We start from the raw sequence: 9,681 nt of genomic DNA, 5'->3' as shown, positions 1-9,681 counted from the left end.
GCAATGATTTGATTAGAGCAGAATCATTTGCCATTCGGATTTGGACCATGCATAGGCAATGCAAATGCGACATATTTGAGGCAGCTCGAATGTCAGCAACATCATCAATAACAGCAACAACAATAACAACAATAGCAACATTGCTGTAAAATACGCCATGGCGGGGCCAATAATTAGCACTTTATAGCTGAGTGCGCGGTGTGCAGGTACAAGAATTTTGTATATGTATCTGTGACTGTGACTGTGTCTGTTTGAGCCAGTAGCCAAAGAGATTTTCAGTGTCGACCAGCGGCGCCAAAATATTTGCCTCTGGCAATTAATTAAACGCCGTGCTGGGACAAATTCCTCTGACGCAAATGCCCTGTCCACAATATAGGTTAGTGCAGCTAAATACAGAATTTTGATGTGGCTTGTCTTACTAATGAATGCCTAGGTATATTCGCTCCATATATTAGTATATGCAGTTGTTAATCTTGCTTGTGTCTCAATTAATCAAAATAAAACAATTTTTAAATCTTGCAAACAAAATTGTTTTTAGTTAGTTCTCTTGTTTGTTTATTTTCAATGATTGCGGTTCAATCTCGGTATTTGTATAAATGAATAATTTTGGAAGGAAGGGGAACTAAAATGACTACCCAAAGAATATGTGAGAAAAATAATAGCAGTTGTGCTGCAAATCATGATAATTACGCAAATGTCTCATCAGCCTTCGATGGATGTTGATTATATGGACTAAAATGCCCTGATATGAAATCTGTTTGTTAAAATTAAATTTGATAAACAGCATTTTAAAATAAGCAATGCAGTAACTAATTTTTTGTTTGGTGCAGATTTCCCTTTGCATAAATTCCTTTTATACTAATGAATTAAATTACATGTAAATGAAAAATAAACTCAGAAAATGTTTAACTCATTTTGGTTGGAATTCTTTGTGATGATTTAATTTAAATTTATTGTTGCTGTCTGGCCTTATCTAATTTAATTAATTTTCTACTTTTTAATATAACGTGGAAAGGGAGTCAGCGTTGGTAGAGGACCGCGTGGCGGATGCGGTGTCGTCGACTGAAAATATGTTGCATATTGACGAATGAGCTCGGCGGAGAAGCGCGATGAGGCGGATGCTTTACTAACGACGTTGTTGGGTCGTGCGTGCAACTGCTGCGACTGTGCAACACGTGAAACGCTGCGGGCTGTCGTTGCGACTGGGGTGTAGCGAACAAGTGGCCGTTTCGTAGTGGTAGTGGTAGTGGTAGTGCTGTAGATGATGGGGGTGGCGGTGGTGGTGCCTATGCTTGTATCTGCCACATCATTGCTCACTGGCTCAGCGAATGGTGGCAGCAAATCCAAAGCTAGTTCCGGCTTAGAGCCAGGCTTTTTAGCGAGGATGTCCGTTTTCTTGGCCGTGGCCTGCGGCTGCTGCAAGTTGGACTTTATTGTGGGCTTTGTCGCTGACGTTGGTGCCTCGGTTGTGGAGCTGAGCTCTTCTAACGGTGGCGGTAATAAATCATTGAATGGCACCAATACGTCCTTAGGCGCCGCATGATTTATGTGTGCTACATCGGCGGCGCAGAGGCAAATCATTGCGGATGCTCCGATTAATAACTGTAAAATAGTTAGGAAATGATCTTTAGTCTGTTCGCATACGAGAAATGAATGATGACTTTTGAAGTGTCGGTTTTGTTTTGTTTTGTTTTGGTCCATTTTTGCTTTGGTTTACATAATATAATTAACTATGATTTAATCACAAATTATGCAGTCGCGTCTGCTTTTGGCCTGATTTTTATGGCAGCTCATTTGGTTATAGTCTAGATTTGAGTTTACGCTAGTGGGCAGTGAACATATCGTGCTGGCCTCCAAAGCAAAATACCGTGAAAGGGAAAAACTATAACCTTGCGTTGTATGATAATTTTTTACCCAACAGTTCATTAGCAACATTCCTCACTAAGAACATAAACACTTCACATTTTTTGGCTGATATCTAAAGGTCAGGCCACATTCTCATTGCCTTTTACAGTATGTTGAATGTAAGATATAAGCTTTAAGAAATTATGCATTAAATTTAGTTTCAAACAAAATGTTTTTTTTTTTTCTTTGTTGAATTAATAAGTACTTGTTTTGAGTATAATATTGAAATGAAGATTTTTATCCTGTTTTTAATTTTATTCTTTAGCCAACGAGTTTTTGATTATTATTATCATATTATTGCATTTTTTATAAATAGACGTCATATTTCATTTTAATCGCAACCCTAAGCGAACTATGCATTCGCTTTGGGAGTGGAAAAAAAAACATAAACCAGAAAGTTGAATGCCCCGTTTTTGGTTTCCTGCACGCTCTGCATATGTCTATAATAATTTATGATTTGTATAATTTTTAGATAAATACTTTTTTTTTCAATAAATGCTTTTCACGTTATGCAAATGATGAACTATAGAATATTAATATCATCGAGAAAACTTGTTATACTTAATGGGTGCAAGTCAAGCGCTTGAAGTGGGGGATTTATTGAAATCTTTATATAACGAACTGAAATATATATCAGCAACCCAGAAGAGTGCTCCATTATGCTTATTGCCATACAAAGTTTTGTAGATCAGATGCACTTTTCTAACGCAGTAATCGGAACTGGACAGACTAGAACAGTTTAATCATCACTACTTCGAACTGTAACTGTAACAAATTATAATTTTTATTTTTTTTTATTTTATGCTTTCTTCGACACCAAATATATATTTTAATATGTATATATATATTCTTTCCTCAACACTGTCACCAAAGTTTGCATTTCATAACACTAATTCCACTTTGTTGCTCCTCTGAAATGCTATTAAAGCGTTCAATGATGCATTTCATTCCAAAATCACTTACAATACGAAGCGTCATTATTTTAAAATTAATTTTCGAGTTGTCGCGCTGAACATATAAAGTCGACTAAAAGATGCGCTGCGCTTGCGTGACGTTTTTATACGGGTTCGCCGCCTAAAAACTAAAAGCAAAAACTAAATAAATGTGAAGCAAATTTTAAAAGCGAGAATTTACGCACATGGGAGGCAGACGAATGTAAGATTTTATAACCGGATTAGGCCACGTATAGTAACGGGTTTCTCTGTTGTTGTATGAAGCATGCGCATCATGTGCTGATGGAACTGCTCACCAATTAGGGACAGAAGCAACTTTTGTTTTGTTTTTTTTTTTTTTAAGTTTGATGGATTTGAACTCGTGCGGTTCACGGTCGTATCTGATAGTTGTGTCTGCATCTACAGCTGGCTACCATTACTGATAAGTTAAATGAGGGACTTTTAGTTGCCATTGTTGTTGCTGTTCCGGATGTAATTTAATAAATAGAACTGTCGCAGACTCTAGCTGGTTTTAAATTAGCTAATTGCTTCCTACATGCTACCTGTTTTAGTGGATACAAATTTGAAGCTGGAGTTAATTGGCACACTAATTGATTTTCGCTCAATCGAACATGTTTTCTGCTTCAGCACTCATTCTACCTGGAGTATATAAATTTCATCTTGACAGAGTGAATGCCCTCATTTGCATATAAATTGAGTGGCCAACTAAATAGATATCACTTAAATTCTCTTTGTCCGGTAAGAGCCTATCGCTCTATATTCTATATATTCTTCCAGTCTCTGTATTTTATCTTCGGCTATTATTAAAGAACAATTCGAACTGATACATCTGCAAATTATGCAAATTATTTAGCACCGACTCTTGACGGCGCAGCTGTGTGTGAAGGAACATAAATTAAATAAACATATAAATTTGCAGTGTTATTTGCTAATGTTAAACCGGATTTTATTCAATTTGACTCCTAAGATTAATTGCTCGACAGCACATTGTTAACTTGAGTCTAATGGCATTTGTGATAAGATACCATTTACTTGTCTAAGCTTCTTATCAGAAATTAAATCAGTTAGTTAAAATCTTTCTAACTACTCGAAGTATTTTAATTTTCAGGGTAAACTTAAAGCGATAGTTTATAATAGCATACACACATCATAATAAGGGAATAATACTAATGTTTTTAATATTAGGAAATCTTTTATAATTTATAAATAATATTTTTAAATCAGCAATTAACTAAATCTTCATGTATTTTATAAAAGAGAGGTGAGAATATATATAAAAATAAGTTCCCATCATATTCATCATATAAGTCTTCTACTCAAAATTAAGATTGATTAGGGTTATAATTTATTCGTGGTAAGTTATTGAGCCTCTGTCAACAGTGATGAATTAAAAAATAATTGAAAACTAGTTTTTATTTTAAATCCAATAACTTATAATACATTAATAAATTACTGATCGAACTGCATCGTTCCACTGTAATTTATTATCTCATTCAGATTTAACATTGACTTTTTATATATTCATATTTCCGCGATAAAAACCATATCCATTTCTCTCAATTTTATATATTTCATTTAAAGTTCACGTGTTTCAATATTATTTATGATGAGAAGAACGTGATTGCCATTGTTTCAAGTATTTATGTTGTCGTTGCTTTTTTCGCCACTGTTATTGTTTTCGATTGTGCTTTACTTCCATTTCTGTTATTTATTTGTATGCATTTATTTATATTTATGTGGGTATGTATGCAGGTGTGACTGCGGGTGCGAGAGTAACTACGGCTCTCATGTGGGCCAATTTGCGACATGGCAACTGGTTGGGGAATATTGGCCTAGTTCGTTCAGTGGGTCTTACAGACATGGTTCTCATATAAACTGAACGACTGCCTGACTGTCTGTCTGACTTTCTTTAGTTGTCTTTTCACATTCCCAAGCATTGGGCATGATAAATCAATGGAAATGTTATGCAACAGACATACGGAGAAATACATATGTTGGGTTGTTGGATCTTAAATCGTTAGGGCAAGAGCCAGAATATCAAAATATATTTAAGCTCAGTCCTCCTAAATTTAGAGGCGCATATAAATTGAAAAATTGTTTCTGTGACCAAAAATGCGTGTCAACATGTGTCAAAAACAATGCTCAATAGATTTAATTCAAAAAAACCGTGAGCGACTAGTTCACCGGGAAAATTGATGTTTATATTCAATACTGAAAACGTAAGCAAAAGTTAGTTTACTTATAATCTTTAAATATATTTGATCTGGTATTTAAGTCCAGCTCCTTTGACAGCTCAACTAACTATAAGCCTATGACACTATTTACATTTCTCTATAGTTTCTCTCACTTAACTTGCGTATAATTTTAAGAAACTGATTAAGTGCTTGGCACTCCCTTATGCCGGGGTTCAAGGCAACAGCTGGAAGTGCACTGTAAACACGCCTCGGTTCCTGTTGGGGCAACGTCTTGAGCGTTATGTAACGTTTTACTTTGCAACCGGAGTTGCTTGTTGTTTTCGACGGCTATTCGTTGGCAGATAAACAAGTTGAGGCAGCACTTCCTTGTGCAATGTGTTTTTTGACTAGGCGAGGTCGACTCAACGATGGAGCCTCAACGGTTGAAAAGGGGCAACGCAAGTAGGGAGTAATAGGGGAAAGAATGAGAAGCTTCCGAATTCAGTAGTCGGTGCTTTTGTTTTGGCTGAACCGTTTACAACTTCCTGGTCACGCTTTTGGCATTGCTTTGGCTTAGCCTGGCCTTGCTCGCCGTTGACTTTTTGGTTGAGCCGCTTGCTTATAGCCGTTTGCCTGCTTGTTGTTCTCGGCCACAAGTTTGTTTTCGTTTTTGGCTGTTGCCAACTCGAGGACCCCATCCATCAGTTAAGCACAACTCGAACTCCAGCTCCACCTCCAGTTCTTGGCTGCCAGTTTCCTTGTAATTAGCACAAAAAAGCGTAAGCCAAAATGTTGGAAACTTAAAGTTTTCAGTTCTCTGGGGCAAGTCGCGACGGCAACACGCTGGGCAAGTGCGACTGTTACTCAGAATGTTGCATGATTTGCGGACCTAACTCGAGGCGTACTCGAAAGTCATAAAGTGCAAAAATTGTTACACTCAGGCGGAAATGAATTATGAAAGTTGTTTGTAATTTTTGTTGCACTCGCATCTATATTTTTGTACTCAGTTGTAGTTTCAGAATTTTACAAGAGTTACAAGAAACCTGAAACTTATATTTCCACCTTGAGGTGCATATAATTTAATTCAATTTGACTACAAAATATTGCAAACTTAATGAACAAACGTAATAGAGTTTTAAATGCGGCAACTTTGTACAAACATAAATAAAGTTAGTTGAAACTTCATGTTCACTTCACACATTCATCAGAGCAGTATTTTCTTTTTACTCTTATTCCAAAACAAGAAAACTGCATTGAATACAATTTAATCATAACTTTTTTGCAAGAATTCTGCAACTGAGGTTGGAAACATATATTATTTTATTATTCACTTAGCACATTGACTATTATTTTTAATTATTCAAAACAAATCTCTGAAATATATATGTCCTTGTCTGTGTACATTTTCTTACTTAATGCCATGTCCTGAGGCCAGCGACTGGTTCTGCCAAGGACTATGGAGTAAGTAAATGGTTTGCGCTTGTCACCTTGGCAAATTGCAAGCGAGTAAATTGAATTAAGTTTGAGTGAACAAGTAAACATAATTTTTGAAGCAATTGTGGGCGCGATAATAACCTGCAAAAAATTACACAAATGGATACGCTGGAAGGTAGTGGAAAATTAAAATGTCTACCCTTTTTAATTTGCGTTCATTTGTCAGCGATTGATTGGCCTTATGGGCTGACTAATTGGTCTGGGGTTAATTAAAACTCAACTCAAACTCAAATGCAAATTATTTCGAAGCGCACCCAAAACATTACGCACTGCGCCTAAAAGTCGACACCGGAAAACTTTTCCACACACACACACACACACAGTAAAACAAACACACGTGGAAACTTGTGAACTTTTTGGTGCTGTAGCTCGGCATTTAGCGGAGCATTTCACTAGAGGGGCTTGCGTTATTGCCAGCACAAAAACTTTAATTAGAAAGTTTTGTCACATGCTGAGTGCCAATGCCATCATGTTACCAAAATTTAGCTGCTCATATAGCAGATGTGGGGGATGAGATACTCTCGGTAATACTCGGTAAAATGGCTGAAAACATGATAAAATCTGAAATTTTTGGGTAACTCGCACCGGTGCCAAACCACAGAGACAATCTAAACTTTTCGAATCAATTTTAATTACCATAAATATAGCTAAACTTTAGCCCTGCCTCAAACGCTCAGACACGCAGACACTCACTCTGTCACCACACAGCGAAATGGAGGTCGCGTATTCGTCATTTTACTGCCTGCTGCTCGACTCCGCTCTTTGGGGACTAAAGTTGTGTATCTTTCTGTGCACCTCGGCGCAACAACATTCAACTTGCTCGCGTTTATTTTGTTTACTCTGCGTACAACAATTTCGCTTTATGCCACGATATCTAGCTATTTATTTGCACTACTCCATGGCAACAAGCGGGCGATGTTATTGAAAGGTTGCGAGGAAGGGGGAGTTAAAGATGGCTGAAAATTCTAATGCTGGAGGTCTTCTTGATAAATTGGCTAAGTGACAGCCAAATGTGCTGAAAATGCATTTAAACTTTGTTAACGCGTACCAGTTAATTCATTGCAGACCAACTTTGGATTATATGCGATATATACTTTGCTATGCATCAACTACTTTTAAATAGATTATTAAAAAGTTGGGAATCAATTTTGTATTTACACCTGCGCTAAGGTGATCGAGTGTGGATCGAGAACTTGACTAGGAGAACGGCTGGTTCTTGATGAAAATAGGTTTTGAATAACCTTTTTTATTCTAATGACTACTTTTTATATGATTAAAGGGCATATGGAACGAATCGATAGTAAATTAAAAAAAAATTTATAAAATGGTATAAATAGTTTTAAATGTCAAATTCTTTCCATTGAACATAGTTCTAAAAGTTTCCTATATTATTTTTATTTTCTTCCAATTCTTTTGACTGGGTGGAAGAACAAACTTTAAACTTTTCATCGGTTGAATCACGTAGATACTTGAGTCCCAATGCACAAAAAAATTAATAGTTGGCTTTCATTCTTGAAGCAGTGGAACAGTGGCAAAACACTTGAATTCATAGGGGTAGCGCAGCAAGCAGATGACAGTGTAGTATCGACAGCTTGGCCAATCTACAATGTTGCAAAATTTCTTTATGATGAATGCTTTAAGGGGCCCCAGAAGCAGTGAGGGCCATCAACAGCTTGCAAACAAAAGGTAACAAATTGTGGATTCTGCAATTGTTTTTGGCCAATGATGCTGGGGAAAGTTCTGGCTAGCAGTGCCGGAAACTGCTAACAATTAATAGGCGAAATGTGTTACAATATTTTTTGATGGCATTGCTGAAGTCCTGTTGACTGTTGACTGTTTTATGGCCGTGGCTTATGGTTGGGTGATAAGGTGAGTGGTTGCGTGGTTGGATGGACTGCAGAAAACGTGCTGAATTTTAATTAGGTTCATTTTAATGGGGTTTGCGGTTGTTTACTTAGTTGTTGGCCCTTGTGCAAAATTTGTCCCAGCAGTTTCTTACAGTCGTTCCACTTAATTGAGCTGGCCAGAGAAACGTTTCTGTTTCAGCATAGATAAAAGCCCAAAAGAATATTTTGATGATTCAATGAGTAAAGTTTCAATGAGTATTTCGGCTAAAATCAATGCAATTGCTAGTAGTGGGTTATAATAAACAATTTAGTGCATGAATTTATCATAAATGTCAGGACATATGTACGTCATATAAGCTCAAGGGACCGAGACAAAGCCCCCCAAACCGTAAGCTGAATTACACGCATGAGTCATCAGAATTATCAATCATGTTCGAGTGCCGGCAACTTGGCAAACAACGGGGAACTGATACTCAGCTCGGCGCTGTAAGATACACTGCACAGATACAACATACAAGATACAATACACAATATACAGGCGCGTTCATATTAAGTGCAATATAAGTGGAAATCAGCAAATATAATCTAAATAAGTGGTTGTTAAACAAAAAAAAAAAGTTGTTTTTTTTTTTTTGGCAGTGAGAAGCGAAACACACAGATAAAGTAAGTAAAAATAAGAGTGACAGAGAACGCATTTGCGTTGACATTGCCTTATACAAATTGGTTTTGGTAATGCTGTCAACTATAATGGACTCTTGTGTGTCATATCGGAAATGGAAATGGAACTCAAGCAAACGTCATACACAAATTGAATAAAAATGTTAATGCAAGCTCACAGTAAAACTTGCGTGTAGAATAATTTGAATTGAAAAACAGAGCGTTTCGCATTTAATGAGGTACAGCATGAGTATGGGAGTATGCGAACGAGAAAATGAATTTCGAAATAAACACTCGAAACGTGCCAAAGCTTAAGAGGCCCACCATACCCAAAAACAGGCTTTAAGCGCTCAAAACCGGCGCTTCAATAATGAGTTGGCCAAAATGAAAGCCTGAAATGGGCAACGGATGACTGGCTGTCCGCGCAGTCATCGAGAGGCAAAACTTTCATTGCTTTTATTCGCTTATTTAACACAAATTTTTCGGCTATTTGGTGCAGCACTTTGTTTTAGCTACGTGGCAATAGATTTTCCACGAACATTTGCGTTGTCATTTTGGAATAATTAGTAGCATATTGCCATAGCCACGTCATACACGGCGTATGAGCAATCATGTATATATATGGAGTCTTAAATATAATGATGTTGCTCG

At 36.9% G+C, this 9,681-nt stretch overlaps 1 protein-coding gene across 1 annotated transcript; it reads right to left on the bottom strand.

Moving 5' to 3' along the window:
• Nucleotides 1–990: 990 nt before the first annotated feature.
• LOC122322528 lies at nucleotides 991–2,884 on the bottom strand. Its single transcript, XM_043215154.1, has 2 exons — nucleotides 2,869–2,884; nucleotides 991–1,602 (listed from the first exon to the last, which is right to left on the bottom strand). Exons 1-2 carry the CDS (start codon nucleotides 2,881–2,883, stop codon nucleotides 991–993), a joined length of 627 nt encoding a protein of 208 aa, XP_043071089.1. The 5' UTR covers nucleotide 2,884.
• Between the last annotated feature and the right edge of the window lie 6,797 nt (nucleotides 2,885–9,681).

This window comes from Drosophila grimshawi, unplaced genomic scaffold (assembly GCF_018153295.1).
Source record: "Drosophila grimshawi isolate 15287-2541.00 unplaced genomic scaffold, ASM1815329v1 contig_311, whole genome shotgun sequence".
Lineage (NCBI taxonomy): Eukaryota > Metazoa > Arthropoda > Insecta > Diptera > Drosophilidae > Drosophila > Drosophila grimshawi.
The sequence above is the reverse complement of the archived record's forward strand: the minus strand, read 5'-3'. Positions and strand labels throughout refer to the sequence as shown.